General features: G+C 33.0%; 2 protein-coding genes and 1 non-coding gene across 4 annotated transcripts in view; 2 read left to right on the top strand and 1 right to left on the bottom strand.

Moving 5' to 3' along the window:
- Nucleotides 1-1,365: 1,365 nt before the first annotated feature.
- Nucleotides 1,366-9,711, bottom strand: LOC119837368 (transmembrane 7 superfamily member 3-like). Its single transcript, XM_038362933.1, has 9 exons — nt 9,319-9,711; nt 8,177-8,503; nt 6,948-7,207; nt 5,263-5,434; nt 4,828-4,995; nt 4,267-4,419; nt 3,742-4,002; nt 1,960-2,119; nt 1,366-1,723 (listed from the first exon to the last, which is right to left on the bottom strand). The coding sequence occupies exons 1-9, from the start codon at nt 9,392-9,394 to the stop codon at nt 1,657-1,659; spliced, it is 1,644 nt and encodes a 547-aa protein (XP_038218861.1). The 5' UTR covers nt 9,395-9,711; the 3' UTR covers nt 1,366-1,656.
- A 96-nt stretch (nt 9,712-9,807) lies between these two features.
- The window catches only part of LOC119837367, a 96,024-nt gene continuing 80,568 nt past the window's right edge, over nt 9,808-25,263 (top strand). For both annotated transcript variants that reach the window (XM_038362931.1, XM_038362930.1), the window contains exons 1-5: nt 9,808-10,242; nt 21,248-21,328; nt 21,996-22,152; nt 22,419-22,564; nt 24,062-24,187. In XM_038362931.1, the coding sequence (XP_038218859.1) occupies nt 10,139-10,242; nt 21,248-21,328; nt 21,996-22,152; nt 22,419-22,564; nt 24,062-24,187 (614 nt within the window). In that variant the 5' untranslated portion in view covers nt 9,808-10,138. The remainder of the gene's footprint in view (nt 10,243-21,247; nt 21,329-21,995; nt 22,153-22,418; nt 22,565-24,061; nt 24,188-25,263) is intronic.
- On the top strand, nt 20,819-20,900 carry Trnas-aga. The gene has a single exon. It is a non-coding gene; the product is annotated as a tRNA-Ser (tRNA).

Below are 25,263 nucleotides of genomic sequence, written 5' to 3'. Positions count from 1 at the left end.
AAACACAACTACATTTCCCTCGCTTTCGAAATAAACAATTGCACAGATTATCAACGCTTATAATTGGTTTAGATTATCTGTTCCCCCTTTGAGTGAACGAATCTTTTGTCCTTCTTTGACATGTGTGGTCTTAAAAGTAACAATACAGTTAACATAATATTGTATATTGTCATGTCCGTGTTTTATTTCACTTAATCTATGGTTATAGATAAATAAATAAAACCTATGGATTAAACACGATATTATTGGAAAGTATTTGGTTGGTTGAGGTTAAATTCGTGGTAAAAAGAATAAGAAATTGAAAACGTCACGAAATTTGTATGACAATGAAATCACTATTGACTTATATAAGAAATAACAATACATAATACAATTACAAATATTCATGATCACAAAAGCAGTCTTTAAAAAATATTAAGTTTAGAGTCGTGATACATTATTAAACATGCGTTATAAATATAAGACACATAGTTAAAGGGGACTACACGACCTAAAAGCGTGTTTTATAATGCTTTAAAATGTATAATCCACTGTATAAATAACAAAAACAGAAACGTACGATATGCTTCAGGGTACAGGCTAATTTAATAGTGTGTTAAAAATGTAATCTTACAAATTGAAGACGATACCAAAAAATCACAAAGATACCTTTTATACACATTGTATTTTCGATCGATTGATCGATTGTAAACCACACTAATATACCGCGAAACAAACGGTTTTTTTGGCGAATTATTCTTCAAGCAACATAGTAATTTAATATTTTAGTACACTAAATAGATTTTTCGTAATCGCATTTTTGAGCAATGTTATGTACGCATGTGTGCGTGTGGACCTGTGTACAGACAGAGGCGGCCAAAACCGATGATTGTATAAATGTGTGTGTGCGATATTTTAGCTCTTGTAGTCCCCATAAGCAGATATTACATAAATTCTTAAATTGGCGACATAAAAATCCTTCTATTGAAAATCTTTTCGTCTCATTCCTACACTTTCAAATTCCGATATGACAGAATGAGAAAGCACATTTCAATTACATTCAGTCTTATGATTACATATATATTATGAAGCAAAGTTAATTAATATTAAAGATTATAAGTATTAGCGGCAAATTTCATGTTTACTTGTTAATTTTGAGACTGGATTTATTGGTTTACCAACTTTTAATAGGAGATCGTATTTTTTTACATAACTTAACTTACTTTTTTTTCGGTCGTTACCGTAATCTACTTATAACATTAAGGATATGTTATATTTTCTAGGTTATATATGAAAATCGTAAAATTGCTATAGTTGTAGCAAATGTCATATCATCTCCTTCAGTCCCTTGAATATATATATATATAATATATTTTTAATAAAGAGATTATTAAAAAAAAATCAATTCCTATTTTCATTAAGATTTACGCCTTTCAGTGTAATTGCATCGGATGCACTGTGTTTTTTTAAATACAAAAAAGGGAAGGAATAATTAAGGTATCGAAAAAATCGCGTCTGCGCAGAATCTTTATAGGCATCTCTCTCACTCTTAAGTAAAACACATCTGATAGAAAGAGACTGTTATGGGAAAATACAATGTTCTTAAATCGGATATTTTTTTTATCATAGAATTTAAATATCAATACTGGAATGCTGAGGGTAATTTTAATTGTATCTTTACGCCAATAAAGAAGATCGCTCACTGATGACTGTGCTTCTGGGTTGACGAGATATGCGGGGACTCCTGGAAATAAAATGTTTTTTTTTTTTTATAAAAACATTTATTAAGTTTAACAAAGACAAAAGATGAGTTAATAAGAGTAGGCCTTTTTTTAAATTATCATGACGGTAGTTTTGTATTTCATTAAAAAAATATAATTATTCATGTATACTAGTATTTATTAATTGAATTCATTTTTTTGTAAAAATTAATATTAAAAAAAAAACAAAACAAAATCTAAAAAAAGGGTACCAACATACCTTCCAGTCCTAAGACCCGCGGTGCCATACATAGACCTAGGCATGCTGGGTCTGACGCTCCTGGGTGGTGGCGGAAACGGTGGTCTGCCATAGTTGTGGAAATGTTGGAATAGGAATCCAGATATCACCAACGCTATCCAGAGAAGTGATATGAGAGAATCTGGAATGCAATAAATATATTACATTTTTTTCTCGAAGGTTCAATTTTGTACCCATAAATTTGCCAATAATATTTATATGGTGGTAATAAAATCTTAATGTATCAATTACATAAAAACTAAAAATACTCAATTATTTGTGCTGGACGCAATGTTTTAATTCTATTAACAGATGGATTGGAGTGGTATATTTTAAAATCTATAATTCCATAATCTTTATTTACTATCTATAAGAGTTTGTATGACTGAAAGTGCTAATATGAGGAACTAATGTTCCAATTTTGAAATATCTTACAGTGTTCGATAATCCATTTATAAAGAAAAGTCACAAAACACCATGTAAGACGTGAATGAAACCGCGGGGCACAGCCAGTTAATGATATGGTAGTTTTAACATTGCATTTCGTCCATAAACAAAAACAAAACAGCATTTAAGCGTGTAGGTGTCAAAGGAATGGTAGCGTGAGGCACGTTTTTTAATGAGTTTTTTGTGATTTTTTTTTTTAATATTGTCATTCTGTCACTCAATTTTTATATATTAACTATACTAAACTATGTTTGCATAACATTATTAACTCCTCCGTTCACGCAATTTTCATAAAAAGCGGTAAACATAAGTCTTAAGTAAAAGTCACATATATAAAGCCATAAGGTCGATTATTGCGCAATTTGTTTGAATATTTAGTAATTGTTTTCTTTTTGTGTGTGTAATAAAGTATTCATTAATTCAACCATCCATACGTTCATACAATATATATATACCATTGATTTATAAATAATATCGTTACGTATCAAATTGCAGATTTATTAGAACGTATGTGAGAGTCATTAGAATGATAATGTTTGTACGAATAATAATTATTGAAAAACTGCTTGTCGAACCGGTGGTAATCAAATTTATGTAACAGGACATGCGAAATTCACTTTAAGTTTAAAGAATCAAACATTGAATAAATGAATTTTTGAATTAGAAATCTTATAATTTTGATAGTTTGACCAAATTATTCGAGTGAATGATATTTTTTTTTTTTGTTTAAAAAAATGTAGCTTTTGTAGATCCTACGTCTGCATAATAGTAAAGTAATAGATTAAAGAACTAGGCCGGGATATAAAGAGAAGCATATGCCAATCCTGTATAGAGCTGTCTGGACCAATTTACTTGAAAGGAAATTTAAAACATAAAAAATTGCATTCATAATTTTATTTATAAGAAAAGTGAGTTGTTTTCGGGACATTAGTAATTAAAACAATGATAAACAATATTATGACTCATGGTCATTGGACTCGGCGATGTTATTTTCATTATCGGGTTTTATTTTTGCCGAGCCGTATAGAAATAGTTTGTGTTTAATATCTAATCAATTATTTAATAAATTATTCAGAATGACATTTAAAATTTTAACCAACAGAGTTCGTCCCCCGAAATTCAATTTTATAACAAAAAATATATTTTAGTGAAATTAACTCGACACAAGAACACAGTTAGAAATAAAAATGTTATTATATTATATTTAATAAACAAACATAAAAATCTCCTATTCTAGGCAATAATTCACCTTCTATTCACTTTCGACCAAAAAGAAAAAAAATATATTAAAAAAAGTTTTTTTTTTCAAAAACTCACCGTTCCACTCAAAAGGCGGCGACAACACAGCCCTATTGAAATTCGGCACCACGGCGCGTCGAATCGTATTGATGACTATGTACTTCAAATTGGACCCTAAGTAGTAGTCCATAGAGTATATAACTGCGTACGCGCCGAGTATGGCGCAGCATAGAATGTTCGAGAGAAACGTCATAGACACAAGAAGAAGGGATGTTATGAGCATGATGCATATGAAGAGAGTCCAGAAGTTGACATCCGATTCGAGAGCTACGAGGCCACCTAAAAGGTTGACATAAACAACTATTTTTGGTCATCTATTTTGATATTGGAAGAGTTGTCATTTATCAATAATGTGGTTAATAAAAATTTACTTAATTTCTGTAATCTATTTTCTTAAAGAATACATCATTTTAAAAACAGAACAATTGATTAACTATGCTTTGAATGATAGGCTAATAATTGAAAACATTTTTCAAAATTAATTGTAACAGTTTATATAATACTAAAAAATTTCCACCTACCCGCACAAAACGTGAATCTTACCTGGCAATCCATAGTAAATGATAGCAGAGAACAAGAAGCCAACATTGAGGGTTGCCAGGAACACAGCCAGCACTGGTATGCCGTAGAACCACCAGAACAACAACCATATGGCGCCAAAACACAGGCCCGATAGTAACGATGCTCCCAGAAGAGCTGCAAACGTTATACACTTGGAATTCTCTAAAAAATCGCGACGACAAAAGTGAATTACATGCATCTAATATAAGGACTAAGATTAGCGGCAAAATATTATGTTTGCTCTAAATACTTTAAAGTTTAACTTTTGAAAAATTTATGGCCATGTTGGGAACGTCAGTATGTGTAAATTACATGAAAGTTGACAAAACCAAAAATAAATTTAAATTATTTAAAAAATATTCTATTATTCTGCTAATTTCTTCTAAAATAAACACAGTATTTCGAATTTGTTACAATTGGAAAACTTAATTCCGCTTAATTTTTAATACAACCCAGATATTTTTACTCCTGAAAAAAAGCAATCTTGCCCATCCCATTTCCATCCTAAGTTAGGATGAAATTATAACTTTAATAAAACCTTACCTGGTCTGGTCAAATCGGCCATCAACGCTATCAGAACGTATGTCACAATACCGCCACTCACAAGGCCTATTAAAAACATTTCCGTCTTAAAGAACCTGTGCCCGAAGTAGCAGACAAACAGTCCAACAAAAAGCAGACATGCACAGAGCAATTGCGAGAGAGCGTCATCTGAAAATGTATTGGTGTTTTAGTCTTCTGAATCACCTCTTGGTCTAAGTCAAAGTTGTTGCAGTAAGTATTAATGAACTGGTTTCGATTTTTAGACAATTAAGAAATTATTACTTTACTATATTCTAAATTCGAAACTGTTTTCGTTTGTTTTCTAGTTTGTGTGTTTTTTTGGAACGATTTCATGATATGATATTTGTGTATGGAGATATCAGACCAGAGAGTGGTATGGGCTACTTGTTACCGCGGTGTATTATCCAAACTCACCGAAAACTTCACAATCGCCGTCAATCAAGGGATCACAAGCATAACTATATGTGGGTACATACACCGAATAGGCGCTAGTGTTAGCAACACTGAACGCTATCGCAACGTATACAGACCCCACGCCTGGGTACGCGCTTAGCATTCGTCTATTGTGCAGACCGTTGTCAGGGACCTAGAAATAATGATGGCTTAAGATGCTAGAAAACTTCATATTATGAACTGGCGGTCTGCCCCACTGGCGGTTCGTCCGTGGTCATCTATAGCCTATAGCCCCAGGCAATTTGACATTGAAAGAATTTTTTTTAATCGAACCAGTAATTCCCGAGATTAGTGCGTTCAAACAAACTCTTCAGTATTTGTATAAATACCAATTATCATCATCATCATCATCAGCCCATATATGTTCCCACTGCTGGGATACAGGCCTCCTATGAGGGTAATGCCAATCACATATTATAAAATTTGTTGGTAGTTAAGTGAATGAAAAAGAATTGAATAATTAATAAAAAACAAGAAATTATAACGTAAAAAATTTTGAGAACCTCTGATGAGCGTTGCCTTTTGGCAATGTCGATTAAAATTATGTTTAGGTATAATTGCATCTTACTGTGGTCACCGTCCTAGGTTCCATCGGTTTTAAGAGTAATGTTATCAGTAATAATGCGAAGAATGCGTAATAATATTTCATACAAAGTACATTCGTGCGAGCTTTCGTCGCGGTCACGGTGGAAATATTTTACGGAGAAATGTTATCATTACTTGAGGTTATCTATTAAGAAAATATACCATGAAATCTATAAGTATTTGTAAAGTATAAAATGATAACAAAAAATAAAATAGAAATACGTCCAAATCCATTTTAAAGTATCTCCATCTTAGTTGATTTACATACGGAAACAATATCAAAATTGATAAGGCAAATGACCAAAGAGTAACCAGTTTTGGCACACAACACTCCACATTCAAATCAATTTGCCGTGGAAATGTTGCCAACTTGAAATGGAATTGTCATTCATATTATAAATATAACTTAACACCAATCATGCAATAGTCATATGACTAGGTAGTTATAACTTCCTCAGGATAGGGTAGTAAGGGTGCTACCATAAATGTACCGCTTAACGCGTAATTAGACATAATAAAAAATAAAATACGATTTTATAATAGAATCAACTGGTGTCTCACTTGCTCTTATACAGAATATATATAAGGAAATTATATAGTCCTGGTGATCCTTATCAGGACGAAAAGATAGTCTCGTAAAAATATAGTATTGCCACGATCCGTGAGAAGTGAAGAGTGTTAAAAGCTTGAATTACGTTAATCTCTCCGTTTAAAGTGGGTCAAAATCGAGTCTAAAAGAGTCGGTTACATACACACATACAGGTGAAGCTAATTAAATCGTGTAACATTATCTACAATTTTATCTATATAGGGATGCAGAGGAAAAATACGTTCTGAAACAACCATTAGAACAACTCTGATAATTTTGTAAATTGTAGAAAGATTATTTAATATTGGAACACGATTGCCCGTTTATTTAAAGACTACATCCGTGTGTTAGCGTGACTAATTCATTCACGCCCGATGTAGTGTTAAACGTAGTTTATTAATGTCTATATCTAATTAATATATGAAAGTATTATCACCATCATAAACAACAAAAAAAATATCATAATCCTTACGTATTCCCCATAACTCTGAATATATTCCAAAGTCATCATTTGTCGAATACCCTCAAAGTAAACAATTGTATCGAAATTTTGTTCTGGCAAGTACATTTTGTAAAATAGCATCACTAATTTATCAGTAGTGTTGCATTCGTCATCTATGGGGTCTTTCGCTGGTGCTGCATCGACTAGAATATAATCTGAGGTATATTTCGTTCGGAGGGAAGGCGAAATGGGCACTGGGAACTCCATGTTGCAGCCACCGGGTATAGGGTCTGAAAAGGACTATAGTTTTAATTTTGAAACAATGAAAATAAGTTTCTTTTTAATATAGTATACAAACAAGTTTATCCACTAAATTGTTTTAGATATCCTATCTAAAGATAGAATATTCAAAACAGGTTTTATAAACAAAAAAATGGTTATGTACTCAAAAAAATTAATCCAGTTTTGAAAATCACCATTTTTAGATATGAGTTATATTACATTCCCATCTATATACCTAGCCATAAATTTTGAATAATTTATTTATTATGACAAAAACTAAATTTTTTATGATCACAGCAACTAATACAGTAAAAAAAATTATATGAAGTAGTATTAATTCAGCAGTCTATTTTTAATTCTTTCAACTGTAGCATACCCACAAAAACTGTCATGTACCAAACTGATTGTCTGGCATGCTAGCCAGCCAATGAATAATTAATTAATTGATATAGAGAGTGAGATCCAACATGTAACATTCTTGTGGACAAAACTGTCAAAATATAATATACTTATTTAAGAATGTTAACTACTTGGTAATAAATCCTTTGCACAACACATGTTTAGTGTTTTGAGAATGTATTACAAAAATATCTCAAAAAATTTATAGTGTTAATTTTATGTAGAGTGGAACTGAATGACTATTATAAATACTAATTAATAATGTATAAGTTATGTGAATATGGTAGAACATAAAAGAGGTTTCTTAAAAATTCATGTTTTTTGTCCATCCATAATCACATATATTTAATAAAATGTAAGATATGTGTATAAAAAATGTTAAAATTCTAGTCATATCTATTTAATTAAAATGTTTAATATATACTTCTAGTAGATTATAATTATTTCAGAAAAAAAGGGAAAATAATACTACTCATTAAAAATATTAATCTCATTAATCACACTCTATATAACAACAACAATTACTCTAATTAATTGCAATTCTAATTAATGTCTAGATAGAAAAATAAATAGCATACCATATTTATCATATCCATGCACAGAAATGTATACTCGAAGATCGATTTCATTTTGGTTCATGATAAAAAACGTATCAATTTTCGGTATAACACTGCTGTATAATCCCACATTGGTACCATATACATAAGAACCATAGACATTGGTTGTGTTATACAAAGTTATATTATACAAGTGACTGTGAACTTGGAAGGTTATAAATGAAATATTCAAATTTTCATTCACACAGTCCACTTGCAGTGTGGAATTTGCATTGAGAATTATAAAACTGTTGTACAGTTCTTTGTTTTCCCATGTCAGAGTTTTGTTCAGGACGATTGTTGTGGCATCTGAAAAGATTGAGGTTTTAAGTTTCTGATCTTATATATGCTGCTAATGCTGCTAGTGACAGCTCAGGAACTCTATATTCAATTAACAGTCTTCATTTTTCTGTGACTAAATAATAAGGTATTACTATTATTATTATAACATTCACAAATATATAAAAATTCATACTATAGCCAATTGTTATGTGAAACTGAAAACTGTACCAAAATAAAGTACCAAATAAATCTGCCCCGAACGTCTGAACTGACTTTTTGAAAATATTGGTTGAGACAAAGTGAAGTCTTGTATCCCTAGTGGGGTATGGGGCAGATGATATACATCTGTTTCACTGATTGATTTTCTTTTTGGAACTAGGTGATTAGTGGTTATTTGGTGTTCTACCAGACTGGGACACTTTTTTATCGATCCCAGGTCCCCTTGCAGCTATGCTAGAGGCGGTCAAAGACAATGATAAAATAGAACATAATTGTATCTATCACGGACTTTCCAGATATTTTTATTTACACTGTTATCCAAACTAGTGATTTATATTTAATGTAAGGATGCAGTTAATTGAGTTTAATGTAATTGGTGAAAAGTGACTGATAACTTCAAACAATATTTGAATATAATATTAAATTTTCAGTTCAATAAGTTAGTAAAACGAAACCACCTGGATTTGTGGTCTTAGAAATCCAATTTTATGTCATTGACACATTGGTGTGTCAATTGGTATAAGGAAAGAAAATACGTTTCAAGAAGAAACAAGCACATTAATATTATTATAATTATGTAACGTGAAAGTATTGGTGAAATACTTAATTAATATCATACTCACTTAGACCGTTGCAGCTTTTTACCGTGAATAATATAAAAACACAAACAAGTTTACACTTAATCACCGATAACAACATTTTATATGGTATAATAATTAAATTTTATTAAGCATAGTAAGTAATAACTATTAACAAGGCACCTTTGTATCGAAATCGACTAATTTAATTTGATGTGTTATGATCAGCTGTTCATGTTGACATTTAATCATTCCCATACTATTCAAAAAATTCATAAAAGTAGAAAAACTTAGATTTGATTATAAGAAAACACACAGTTATTTTTGAAAGCCGGTTGAACTTTAATATAAACAATACAGTATGCACACACAATCAGCAACGTGAAATTAATAATTATTCTCTCAATTCAATGAACTGTCACCTGTGTGAATGTCACTTATGGAACGAATGATTAACCGACGCAATGAACGAGTGAATGTTTAATCATTTCCATCTGTCAACAAACGTGCGAATGAGATAGTCATATACGTTTTGATTTCAGTTGTGGAATTCTTTAATAAAGAAATATTTAAGCTAACAGTTGGTTTTTAGCACAATTGAGTTCTTGCAATACAATTATTAAGTAATTCTGTAACATAGGACATTTAAAATAGTTGTTTTTTGAAAATAGGTCGAGTGTTGCGTGTCGGTCCTTCAATCTCGATATCGATTCCTTCACTGGCCGCTAGAGCGCACTCAGTACTCACGTCTAATCTAAATATGGCGGCTCGATCAATGAAGTTGTAGTGTGTAGTGAAGTCTAGTGTAAAAAATTGAAATGATTAAACATTGTGATTATTTTGCGTGTTAATAAATAAATGGGCCATGGGAAGAGGCCAGGATTTGTTGGATGCGGCGCGTAAAGGAGATGAGCGGAGTGTTGAGAAAATTTTAGCACAAATAACTAAAAGGAGTGGTCCTTTTACGAGGTAAGTTCATGTTTTTCGCAAAAGTAACCCGGAGACGCTGTTAAATAAATGATTCAAAGAAACTGCTGCAGTTTGTGATGTATGTAATGTATCTATTATTCCATATCTGATAAAGAAAAATAGATAAAGAGGAAATACCATTCTCTTTGCATTTTTCATGTTTTTAAGCATATCAACATCTTATCTTCCAAGAAATACATTATATTTCGTTTTATATGTATGTTAGCACGTCCCAGTTTTATGTTCGTAATAAATGTACGTAGATTAAGGTTATTTTCAATTAAGGAATATGATACAAGGCGAGACTACGCATTTCTTGATTTATTCTGCCTTGGATAAGTAATTTCTGAGGAAACATCAATCTATTTGTCAAATTAGCTACAGTCCACACATTCTTCTAGTTACTATCTATAGTCATACATCTTTGATTTGTGAAAGAACCGTATATTCACAAGTCGACGAATGCAAGCTACAATTTAGATCTTGCAGAGTGCATTCCTCGACAACAATTGGGAGTTACTATGATAAGTATATGTTTCATTTAAAAAATAACTAAATACAAACATAAAAGGCCATATTAAAGTTTTATAAAATTATGCAGCTTTTTTATGTAAATTTACGATAAAGTATGTGGATGTTGAATCGATATTCGTTACCTATTCGTTAATATTATTGATAGTAATGATAACAACGCACAATGGTGACATTCCACACATTATTGCAACGGGTAATTAGTGTCGATTCTCATCAAACAATAGCTTCGTATTTAATTAAGCAGCCACAATAAAAAACTACGTGTTGAATAAGATTTTGTTATTTCGTTAACGATGAGAACAATTAATTACGTTTGCTTCTAAATATGAATAGCTATAACCTTACTATGGCAACGGATATTAAAAGGTATATATGGGTACTATTTTTAAGTAAGCCGATATGTACTGTCTTCTATTGTTAAGTTTGCCGATGCATGCGCAGACACACATCACATCAACGCCATAATTAGCCTTTACCAATTACCTTGCTTGCTTCTTTTCGTAATAAAAACTGCGTGACGACCTCACAGTAAACCTCCCAAAACGTCATGGTTTAACACGTGAATGATATACGAGTAGGTAAGTACTTCCTCGCTTAACTGCTTCTATCAAAAGCGATAAAATTCACCGAGTAAATTAACGTTATCTATTTAAGGAAGTAAGTAACTAATATCGTTTAAGTGTTTGGCTCTCTGCCAGACGGCGATGCATGTGAAATAAGGTACATTGAACTTGTCCATCTATAATATTCTTCCCATTCACCCACATATCGCGTGCAGTTTGTATGCATGCGCGCGCGTCTTTATTTTATACTATTGAAATAATTATTTTCGCGCCATCTACGTTTGTACTTATCACTCTCTAAATTTATGATTTGATTTTCGAATGTTTTTTATTTTTTTGCTTTTGAGCCCGCATATATAGCAAAAGAAGACTTTGTGATAGTGGCAACGTAATTAAAAGTTTTGGGCAATCAATTTAATGTTGCCGCCCTTTCATGATAGTTTTAAGATCTTATAAAAGGTAGGAACTGTCTTCAATTTTAATATCCATATTTAATACTTATGAGACACGAAGAAGTTTTAAAACCGAGGAAAAACTCCATATATTTAGGTACAGAATAATAGATGGAAACTTGCTTGAATTTTGTTGGTGGTAAGGAGACAGTGTTAAAATGAAGGAAGGAAACGCAAAATCTGGTCTCGAAAGTAATAGTCATAAAACCCTATAGACGTAACTATAATTCGATGTTGTGCAATCTTTGATTTCTATTGTTATGCCGATAAGGTACATATTGCAAGGGTATTGCCTGATTATATATTGCTTTGATGACGGTAAGAAATTATCCAGCCTGCGCCTTTCTTCGGTGTTTCAGAATGTAACCAGTACAATTACATTGCCACAAGGCAAGACAAAAGAATCGGCCAAGGGTGTGCCGGATGTAGAAAGTAATGTAAAAATTTGTATAGCTATGTATAGCTTTTTGCTTGTCGTAACCTCTAAAACTGTGGACACAGACAGGCGTGTAGACAGGCAACGGAATGATCATATAAAGTGTTTTTTTTTCTGGGTGCTTACAGCAAATTAGATAAAAATTTTAAAGTTAAGCAAAGGACGTGGATTGCAATCCCGTCTCATGATCGAATTTTTTCCGTTTCAATTTTTGCTACTATTTGCAAATATTAAATGCTACAAAAATCTTATATGATTAATGGAAACAGGTCATGTGAATGCGAACAATATAATACATACGAATTAATTAAATTAAATTACAATTTCTTGTACAGTATTTAGTAGTTAACGTTATGATGTCATAAGTCAAAACATGAACGTAACGGTTATTATTACTTTTGCAAACAGATAACGGTCTATCCATTTGTTTTCAGTTAGGCTTTGTAGGTTAACTAACTACGGACTGGATTTTGATTGCCCATTGGACTCGATGTCATCGACGTTTATATCTCTGGATCTCATGCATGTTGTGTTTACCTTTTAAAGGTGTGCATTTAGCTCTTAATTTTTTTTTATATTTACCTGATATTATTTCTTTAATGTAATACCTGTTGGTGAAACTAAAATAAAAAAAAAATAAAAAATAAAAAAAAATCTCTGTATTGGATCTATCTATTTAATAAATATTGCACTAGAGAAAAATATTTTCATATTGTGTTTGTTTTATTCATGTAAAGGGAGGGAGGATTTTCAAATCGTAGGTTATAGTTAGTATAAATTCAATCGTTTGAGAATTTAAATATGTATGCAAAATATATTATACTGGCTGTTCGCCCCGCCTTCGCCTGTGGTACGTATTATAGCCTATGTCACTAAGTGAACTTGCATCTTTCCAATAGTGAAAGAATTTTGGAAATCTGTCCATTAGTTATATGTGTAAAAAGATTAAGTTAAAACACATGTACATATAAACCCTTATAATATTTGTATAGATATAAATCTATTTGAAAAATCTTTAAGATTTAACTGTACATGGGAGCGATCGATTACGAGTGTGAAGATACATTAAAATTAATTTGGTTTTTGCGTAGAACAAGCTGAGGAGGAAGGAAATTTACGAAATAAGAATTATGGCAACTTTGTCATAAATATAATTTAATTATAATTTGCTTACGTCCCGTATAAGCGAAAGCCAAATACGTGATATATACATTAAATAAACAACAATTAATTAGTCATTAGGAAGTTCACTGCCGACTGTTACAGCGAGGCGACATGTGGCCGTCAGTACGTGCTATATCACTGATAACAATGATATTAGTGCAGAACAAACGCTAGCAAAGTGCCCGATATGTTGTTGCCCATTGTTTATTAATATAGTTTTTATTTATAGTTAAGACTTATGTTATACCGCGTATTGGTTCACGTTACCATTTTTGTTTATTCTTGTGAATGAAGCGCCCAAATGTGATTACAAAGTAGGTAGATGCACTAGGTACACTAACAGATAAACAGTGGAGGTCATCTCAGGCTTTACAAAGAAACCAAAGAACAACAATTTCCTGTTAAACAAAAATCACTTTAATCGGTTATTACTGCTAATAATGTTTTCCTTCCTTTATTTTGTGCACCTTAGTTAAAAACTAGATTTGTGTAGCAAATACTATATACAATATATACTATTTATATAGGTAAAAAGGAAGGTATATTGTATGTGTTCAATAAATTCACACAAGTATAAAAAAGATTAAGTAAATAAGACACTCTAAAACCTAGTTTTAAAATTAATGGCACGTTAAAAAGTAGGTTACGCATTATTTGATCTCATGCCCCGTATAGAGGTAAAGTAAAAGCATTATTCATATAACTCATTATTTATTGTGGTTTACCAATGACGAATCATTTTAATCGTATATGGATGAAATTGCGTTTTGTCAAATTGTAACTTCACCCACTCAAACGTTATTGAAAAATATATAAATATAAGTATGATGAGTACATAGTCCATGGAAAATATGGACAGTCGGGGGGTATTTCCCTGTCTTGTTTTGTCCATTCCTGGGTCCCAAACATTGTTTAGACGTGTAGAAAAGGCTAGACACACAAACGAAAGGAAATATGTATATTTTGTAGTATGATTAAAAATTATTAGTTCCAAAAAACATATTTTTGTATTTTGAGCTTAAATTTTTTCTTAAAATCGATACTTACGCACCTACCTTTCCTACCTAATCAAGCTGTCTTATATATCTAACAAATAAAGCAGGAAACACAAACTTTATAAAATACCGTGAAAATACATAGATGCATTTGTAGTATAAATGAATCATCACAGAGTTTTTCGTAAAAAAATATTTTTGCTATTTGCCAAATAAGGTAAAAGCGTGTACATAAACAATTTAATTCTTATAGGCATAGATTGCCAAAACACGTTTGAACTTTACGGTACACACATAAGAAGTTAAGTAAACACATTAAGTAGGTACATAGGCGAAGAGCCGAAATAATTAGCCCACTGGCTCGAAGGAAACAGTTACACCGCAAAAATACCGCAATAAAAAGGTCTAACTGAAGCAACCTGTTGCTTGCCCGATGATTCATCCGGTCGGTGTGATGGTTAGTCACTGACGACCGTTTCCACGATATGGTGCTCTTGTAAATATTTAAAATCAATATTGGAGCGGAGAACTTAGATAAGAAATGGCGCGTAATCGATTTTTAACGGTCCCTTTAAACTGTTAAAAGGTGAATTATGATAAGTGTTGGTGAAAATGAAGTTTTGGATACCTTTTTTTGGGAAAAGGGACATGTTTCGGAAGTTGAGGAGGCGGTTCAGGTTTGTTTATAGTTATTGATTTGATATAAAAGTTCTGAACTTGGGAATAAAAACAGAACTTCGTTATTCTTGATTCACTTGATAATCAAATTACGCATTTAAACAATAGTAAGGTATAATAAGAAGATACTATATTTAGAAAGCGCATATATTTTTAAAACTTTATAGAATTCGAAAAAATACGTTCGAACTTCAAACTCTAACAAAATAGCGTTATAGAAGGGGCAAAAATGTGATTATTTATTTAAATAAAACAGTTTTATTTAAAACATAAAAATAACTAGTTAAAACAGATAACATCATACTATTCATCTATATTATGTTTCTAAGAATAGGTAGGTAGGTAAGTAGGTAGTGGTTGTCTTGATGCCTGCGAGGTGGATAAAATACAGGATACGAGAATTAGTCATCAGTTTTGGATATTCATTTTAATCTATATTAATTAATACGTCCGCCATCCAACCACCATAATATATTCTTATTAGCATAAAATACCAGTTTGTAATTGAGGATTTATTGAAGGAAAAGGTAATATAAAAATGATACACAGTTCAGGATCTTATTGCAATCTAAATAAAAAAAAACTGATTTTAAAGTATATTTTTTTAAAATTAACGACCTGCTGATTCAAAATATTGAAAGATAAATTGGGCGATTATTTGTATTTAAATTAATTATGAAGTTTAGAGTACAACAAAATTAGAGGTCTAATTGTTTTTTGATTGTTTGCTTTATTGAGTAAGTGAGACATTGTCTAGAGAGATGTTTCAAAAACGCAAGTTTGTATGTTCTTTGTACCACATGTAAAGCGATTAGACACATAAGTAACGAAGAAAAATTTCAAATATTTCTCACATTATTTTGTCTTACAAGAACAGACAATGGACATCGCCTAGTTTTGCTTCTTTTCTGTAGGTTATATATATTATATTTTCTAACAATCAAATAACACAAAAGGAAGAAAGATTAGATTGTTAAGTGTAATCATCATCATCAGTCCTAAACTATCCACTGTTAGATATAAGCTTCTCCTAGGGCACCTCTCTACCACCTTTACCTCCAATGTAAAATGTAAACAGCTACCTAATGTAGGCTTGTGTGGCGGTATAGTAGTGTAAGGCGATAGGGGCCAAAATAAACCGGACATTCGGCATCATAACCGATATTTCAGTTCTCTAAGAGTCGTTCAACTTAGGGCTTTAATAATCATAAATTATTGTAATTTCACTACATTCACTATTAAATAAAACATTTTGATCAAATTCGACGTTGAATCACTTGAGCGTGCAAGCCGACCCGCTCCGGTCGCGGTACATTCCAGTCGATGACCTTGAAACCGGTAAAATAAAAGGTCCGGGCACGTATCACCAGATGCCGTGCAGCCTGGTGTGTTGTGGACACATAGGGTCGTTACATGGCTGAACATGCAAATGAATTGTGCCTTTGTTTTCTATGAAAATATAGGTAGGTATTATTAAGCAATTCCATGCTATTGTTTCCTTGAATTTTCACAAAGTATATTACAGCGTGTGACAACTTAAAGTTCATGCTTTTAGCTATTTAGAACAATATATGTTCTGCTGTACACTTATAAGAACCGATGCGCATTTGTTATCTAGTTACCTATAGAACTTGTGGTCTAGCATATTATATTATTTCGCTTATTTTTAGAACGAGGATATTTTAATGAGGATAAAGCAAAGATTATTCTCCTTAACATATCTATAATGGAAGCAATAATGTACAACTGCTTTGAGATGTCATATACTTGACAGTATTCCTGTCTATTTTTAAGTTAATCATCGTAACCAGCAGACCAACAAAGCAGTCAGTTTTTTACTTAAATTTTGTTTTTTAATATGATTGAGATGTCCAATTTATATATGTTCATTGAAATAAAAACACATAGCATATACCCTTGAGTTTTACGTGTATTTAGATATATATACCTACATTGTACGCTATTGCCTTAATTCACTAAGTTTTTCTCTGTTTTGCTCTTTTTGTTTGATTTAACTGAAATTGCCAAGAAAAGAAAGCTTTAAGTAAATAAACAATAGTTATTTATTTGGTCAGTGATCTAACATTATTTTGCAAGTCATGCTCTCGTGTTTTATGTATAACTACGTTGAGGAAAATAATTTCATTCAACCAGAATCGTGACTAATGGTGGACAGGCCAGCTAGTGACCCTGTCGATGGTGACCATATATACCAGATGTTTGGGACGATTGTTTTTTTGTTGATACTAGCATTAGTATGCACTCTATTTAGGCTTTATTTTGGAGTTCGACGCAGAATTCTATATTTATGTTGCATTTAGACTTTCATTCCAAACTTAGCGAGATAGTCACAGTATTTTTATGTTATGTACAGCGGGAAACTGGGCAAATAGTTCACCTGATTTGATCACCACCGCCCATGAACATTTCCAGTGTTAGGGCATTTGCAAATGCGTTACCTGCTTTTAACGGATAAGGGATAAGGAAAGGACTGATGACAGGAGTAAAAGGGACTGGATAGGATGAAGAAAAGGATACGGAATCCGTCTTTACCACAAATGCCATTTGATCTAATTATGTTATTGATGCGTAACGAATACGAAATCGAATGATGAACGATTTGAATGAATATTGATGATTCTATGTAACAAAATAATGCACACAATTACAGTGGCCGTACTAAGCTGGTAACTAACAGATACCTGGTCAACCGTATGGGTATATAATACAAGCATAGTCACAACGGCTATGTCTGTAGTCTGTATAGGTCTATTGTTAGCTATGCGGTTAGAATGGCGTTTGGACAGTGAACTATTAGTAAACATTGTTCTACTCAGGTTTGGCTTTGTGATACTTGTCTTTGTTACTGAGTCATTACCTAAATAGCTATAAAATCGTACTGGATGGCCTCACGAAGTATTTGATTTAATCTAATAAGATATAATGTATAGTATAATGCATGATACTTTTTATTCAAAATTTTGTCGAAACGTTTTTTTTCTTGAGGCAATATTATTCAATTTTATTCCTTATTTTCATGTCCCAAATTGTTAAAAATTTTGAGCACTTCAACTTTTTAATTAGTAAGAACCGTTAATCAGTTTTGTGGTGCATTTATGTTCTAAGGCTTGAATAAAAATAATTCCAAAAATTTCAAAATTCCCATGCAGAAGAGTACTCGTTTCTTAAGTATTGTATTGATAGGTATATTATTAAAATATAATATGTTCGTCACACTTTATATACGTTCAACATACTTTATATTTATCACAACAATTACCATTCTCGTACGTGTTAATTTCAAATACTGGAATAACCCCGACATCAGTAATTACCAACCCTAAAGCACTACACTAATAACAGGTTATAATTTTTGTATCACTAGGGACCTTTTTCATCTTTTCACTCTTCCTAATAGTGTTCCCCGATAGCTTATTTGACAGTTTGACATGTATTTTTTTACTAGCAGTCCGCCCCGGCTTCGCCCGTGGTACATTTATAGCCTATAGCCTTCCTTAATAAATGGGCTATCTAACACTATTCCTGAGATTTGTGCGTTCAAATAGGATAGGTAACATCCTTGATTTTTACTAACGCATGAGCTGAACAGAACATATCTACAGACTGAGTCGTATTACGAATGGTTAAGACGAAATAAATAATGTAGGAAGATTAAGTAAATAATCGTAGCTAATATGTCAAAAGCTTATCATTTATTTTTAGTTTAATGTGCGTTTGCTGCGATTATTTTTATTTGAATACATGATTATTAACAATATCTGAATTTATCATTGAAATAGGGAAATGAACTTGTTTTACCGTCCCATACTTCCACATTTAAACCTATCAACGATTAGATAATTTTCGTGTGGTACATGCGTGCATGCGTCGTAACTTGTAGATATTATTTGATTTACCTACTACGCTATTTATACGAATAGTTGGGGCAAAATTTTAGTTATCTTATTCGTAATAATATGCTAATTCCTTGAACTACTTCTGCAATCTTATCGTCCATTATCGTATGATAATTTAGTAGTAAATGCAGTCCCTTCGCGTACACCGTGACAGAACCTGTTTTTGACTCGATCCCATGGATTCCTATGAGTCAGCGTAGAAATATGGGAACATAACGACGGTGTTAGTGTCCATTATATTGTTATCGAAAATGGACGTTAATAAAAATGTTCAGTGCTTCGGTACGTTTGATATTTGTGCGAACGTTTGCGAGGCCAAGTGTAATTTGTATAGGAAATGCGTGAAAGCCAAGCGGAAGATACGGTCTAAGATTTTCGATTTTGATAGGTGAGGTTCAGTTGGTGTATTATATGTGGTTTCGGGTTGTACTGGGCAGATATAGTGAGAGGATTACGTGTTTGTTTTGATCTATTCTACTACGGTAACATTAAACACGGAATAGCTACATTTATTTTAAGCATTAAGTAGAAAATTTACTAAATATCCTTGTGTTGAATAGGTATGCACAAAAGCATACATACATGTGCCGGCATTAATAATCAAAACAACTAAATCTGGTTATATTCCATACCTCTATGCACGAATTGTAATTTTTTTTTTGTTATTGTTATTTTATGTTGTTATGTTATTATTTATAACACTGGACATACAACATACAATACAATAGGTGTAAATCGCATTATTTCACTTAAACGTAATGGTGGCAAGCCTTAATTTAAGTGGTACTTATTGTTTTGTACTTGATTAGATGCATTGCGGTTGTCTTTGTCTCGAAAGCTTCCGGTCTATGAATACTTTAATAATGTGTTTCTAACCAACTTATGCTAAATGTGTTATTTTCCGATAATTTTGATGGTAATGTTTTATATCTTAAAGAGTTTTATTGAAAAATAAATTTTATAGAGGTTTCAACCATTTCTTTTTTTTTTTAAGTTACATTTTTTTAAGTTACATTATTATATATGTATGTATTATTTATATAGCACAGTATTTTTCGGTTTTATAAGGTTCTCAATTAACATTTATTTTGTTTTCATCTGAATAATCATGAGTCATATTATATTTGTTCGAGTCAGATACAAGATAATTTGAATTCATAAAACCACTGGCCGTTCATAGAGGATAAATAAATATGTATACGATGTATTCTAAACCCGAATTAAAATCAAATACAATGGTTTATAATGGAATGGTGGAATCTTACGTAAAACCAGGTCACGAGTGAATTGCCCAATAATAAAAATGAATATTTCTCAAATTACACTCGGTAATTGGGTCGACGCGACGTTTCGGTTGGAAATTATTTCATTCAATCCGCACAGATGCCGTGGTTAACGGTTGTTTAAAAAATAAATCCTAAAATTAGGCGAATGCAGCCGTACCATTGTTTCAATGAGGTCTTTGACCCCCCGCGCAATTTATTATGTGTCGTGTCAAGGCCGATCTTGAGGATAAAGCATGTTAACGGTAGTGGCATTGTCGCTAATCAGATGACGACATTCTATAAAAAAAATCTTGCGCATTTAAGTTTGCGAAGAAAACTATTTTTTGTTAATTAATTGTTATTTACTTGTAATTAATTTGTGATTTGACGGATGACCTATAAAACGTGTATAGATTAGATATAGATTTCTATAAGATAACTAAAAGTGTGAAAAAATATGTTAAAAAATAACAATATGTTATTAAATCCGAATAAATCTTCATTTGTAATTGTGTGATAACGTTACGAGTAAAACTTGAAACTTGTATTCAACTTTCGCAGAGTCGTATGTAGCAGTCGTGGCCGAGCGGTTAAGGCGTCTGACTAGAAATCAGATTCCCTCTGGGAGCGTAGGTTCGAATCCTACCGACTGCGGACTTTTTTTTATTGTTAATTTTTTTATTTATGTTTTTTTTGTTTTTCTTTTTAGAATACAGAATAAAGTTAAAGCGTTTTTCGCCAATAATGTTAATTTTTCTTTTACAACTCGACTAATCATTGAATTTAATTTTCGATATAATAGGTTATATAAAGATTTATTATTTACGAACTCAATTGCAACTTTTTTTGAGAACGCGAAATAAAAGGAAGAGTCCTTTCAGAAGAAACTGATCGTAAAACACATAAAACTATGATTTGAAAATCGTTTTATGCATGTATCTTTTTTAATTATTCACTGTGAATATATTAATAATAATTTCGATGTTTACCTTTGTTGACAGTTTAAGAAGAGGTGCCGGTGTGAATGTGCAAGATGACAATGGATACACGCCGCTGCATCACGCTTGTCTGCGTGGTCACAAGTCAGTATAGTTTTGTATTCATTTTAACAATATTTTCCCCCGTGTGCAACTAACTGTATATATGTAATATAATGACCGAGATTTTTTTTGTGTTGAAATGTTAATCGTTAAAGATTTAAACTATACAGCATTTTTCTTTATTTATTAGAACTATGATTATTGTTTATTAATTAACTTATATAAAAACATGTATTAGGTCTTTATATTCAATCTTGACCAAATTGCAGTGAGTTATAAGCAAGCTTACTTACTGCATGAATTCAACTGTTTCTTAACCTTATTAAAATTGCATCATTTACCTGATTACGTCTGATACAAAATTGACACAAAAATGTCACTGTCGTTTGTATTGTTAATTGAATCGCATAATAGGTATACATCCTATCCTACTATCCTACTTCCTACTAATATTATAAATGCGAAAGTTTGTAAGGATGTGTGTGGGTTTGTTGCTCTTTCACGCAAAAACTACTTAACCGATTGCAATGAAATTTGGTACGTAGATAACTGGACAACTGGAGTAAAATATAGGCAACTTTTTATCCCGATATTCCTACGGGATACGGACTTACGCGGGTGAAACCGCGGGGCGCAGCTAGTGTAACATATCGGTTTTCGATACCGCTCAACATGCTAGCGCATTGCTTAATCGTTCGCACTTTTCTAGGGAGATTGTACGGTTGCTACTATCGGTAGACGCGTCGCCATGCGTGGCAGACAAAAAGGGCGCTACGCCCCTCCACCTGGCCGCGTGGAAGGGCGACTCCGACATCGTGGGCATGCTGCTGGCGCACAATAACCCGCCTGTCAATGTTAACCAAGTGGTATGTGGCTTTATTGTATTAAACCTTATTTTTTTACCTGTATTAACCTTAAACCACTTCAAAAAAAGGGAGGAGGTGAACGGTTGAATTTTTTTTTGCGTTTGTTACAGCATAGCTTTTAACGGGGTGAACTGATCTTTATGATAACATTTTTCTACTAAAACTATTTAAACTTCAAGCACCATCAGGGCAACGTTTGTCGGAATGACTAATTGGATAGTGATGCCAGGGGGAACTACGGAGGTTAGCAAGTGAAATTGTTTCAGACGCTGGACCAAGAGACGGCGCTGCTGATGGCCGCTCAGTTTGGTTTCGTCAATGTCGTCGCGCAACTGATAGCCCGCGGTGCTGATGTGAACATCAGGAATATTAAGCAGGAGAGCGCTCTGGATCTCGCCGCGCAGTACGGACGGTAGGTTCGATGGTTTTTTTCTATTTCATAGCGGGCAACTGGACTGCTGGTTTCATAGAAGTAGTGCCTCTGCGTATGTTCATGGATAAGGAGTAAAAGGATTGATGATGAAGGAATGGACTGGATAGGCTAAGGAAAAGGAAACGGGCCTGCGACTCCCCCACTCACAATAGCATGCTATTATTTCACGCCGGTTTTCTGGGGATGTGGTACTTCCCCGGTGCGACCTGGTCCAATTCGTGCCGAAACGTGCTCCACTGTCACATCAAAATTTTGTAAAAAATAGATTTCCGCCCTCAACTTCGTCCGCGTAGCTAAGGAAAAAACAGCGTATTTCCTGGGTATGTCACAATTATAATGCATTTAATAATACCCAAAAATATTCGTTGCTGAGGTTGTATGTAACATACCTTTGAAAAACATAACTCGTCTTCTAGCGCATTTGGATAAAAAAGTCCATCATTCCATGCGGTATCAAAGCCCTTTTAATATGACCAATGTTATCTCTTATGTTGACTTTCGCACACGAATTTGAAATTATTTAGTAAATGTTTTTGTAACGAGTTTGTTAGACTTAGAGAGCCCTTGGTGTGGTCTTACGAGCTTATTCTCTCAAATAGTTACGGTGTACGAAGTTAACATATGTGAAACTTTTGGTTTTCGCTTCACCGAGCTTCTTCAACTATTGAAAGCAAAATGTAAACGTAAGATTTAGATATAATTGTGAGTGTCTATGAGTTAAAATAAAAATAATACAATTATACAATGTACTGCATTCTATGTACCCTTGTCAAGTATTAATTCGAAGTATTATGAAGTAACCATGCCCTTTTGATTGAATGTTGCACTTATTGTGTAGCCATTTTTGACTGACTGACCTTTTGTTAATACAGAGTTGATTGGATATTTTGAAATCCGCAAGTGCAATAATTTTTTTCAAATTTTATCAAAAGCGTTACAGCAGTTCTCTCTCGAAAGCATGGAATTTGCCATTCAAAAACGATTTCCCAAAATACGAGTATGTGTTCTGTTATAAACAGTTAAATATGTATTGATTGTGATCTTATATCAAACGCAATGGACTGACTGACTGACTGACTGATCTAACAACGCACAGCCCAAAGTACAGGACTGATCGGGCTCCGAGGGGGTCACGGACGTATTTTAACCAGCTCCCGTGGCCCCTTCACTCAAGTGGCTAGACGGAACACAGTGGGGTTTTGGTCGGTAAGAATCCGACATAACCCACGGCTCCATCCCCGGGGGCCGTGGGTATCTATGCAAGATTTCCCCACTATAAAAAAAAAGACTGATGGGGCTGAAATTTCGCTTACCGAGGCATCCGCTAAGAAGGGCTTTCGTAAATTTCACTCACAAGGGGATAAAAGAGGGGATGAAAGGCTGTAAACCATACAAACCATACCATAAAAACTTTAACCACGCATTATTCGAATTAAATAAATTTCTCTATTTTTTTGCTTTAATTGCCATCAACAGGTTGGAAACGGTCCAGCATCTGTTGAGAGTACAACCGATGTTAGTGCAGCCGTATAAGTATCCCAACTGGAAAGTTCGATCGTTTTCGTCAACGCCGTTGCATAGAGCCAGCAAGAATGGTCACAAGTGAGTATTGTGGTTTGTTTTACAATTTCATAGACTAGCTTCTCGCCCTGGCTCTGCCTGGGATGAGTTTTTAGGTTTTTGTGTCTTTAACAGTTCAGTCACAATCCAAGTGAACACATTTAAATGATAAAAATCAGTTGCATTAACTAAATGACAATTACTTACTGGAATGTAATTATAAAACGACTAAATATCATCAGCCTGATAATATTATCAATTCAAATTATTGTACTAATATTATTTTAGAACGTAAATTAACTAAATTTCTAAATTATGTTCAATTTTCTATCAATTCTTAGTCTTCAATAATATTATTACAGTGAATTGATAATATACATATATTATACCACTACGTTTGAATTACTTTCGTTGCGGTTACTGTTTTATTACTTGAGACGAGAATCTTTTACTAATAAAAGGTATACTTGTACAATATTTTGGGACAGACATGTTTATCTTTATATGGTATCTTTCCTTTATATCAACGTATTAAATCGTAATGAGAGATTAATAGCGTTAGAAAAGATTTTTATATCCAAATTTCGTCAATACTGGGACAGAGGATTACTATGAGTGTTCAGGCCATAGTCGAACTTTTGATTCTTGGACGTGCCGGTTTCCTCACTACGTTTTTCTCTGTTATCCACGTGCGCAGATGCAGAGAACCCCCGATCGATTTTAAGTCTTTAAGTCTTCACCACTGAACCACCACTCACAGATTTTTTCGCTACATACTCACAGCGAATAGAGAGTGGTCGTTATTCGCATAACTTCGCACAATAGTGTAGATGCACCTTCAGTATCGTCAAGGGGAGACTGGGTTGAAACGCAACTTGAACGTCAAATAATTAATCGACCAGCATCATGTTATTCTTGATACATACGCCATTCCGTCATCACGTGTCGCTCGGAGCGATCCCTTACGTTGTCCCACGTGCACTACAATCTGAGCAACTATTTACCGTTGAATATTAATGCATGCTAATGTAAGGCGGGTACACACGGCGCGATACGGATATTCATATTCATTCGTTCGTTATAACGCTCCAATCGGTTCTGTGTTGACGCTGTTAGAT

Source organism: Zerene cesonia, chromosome 27, assembly GCF_012273895.1.
Source record: "Zerene cesonia ecotype Mississippi chromosome 27, Zerene_cesonia_1.1, whole genome shotgun sequence".
NCBI lineage: Eukaryota > Metazoa > Arthropoda > Insecta > Lepidoptera > Pieridae > Zerene > Zerene cesonia.
The sequence above is the reverse complement of the archived record's forward strand: the minus strand, read 5'-3'. Positions and strand labels throughout refer to the sequence as shown.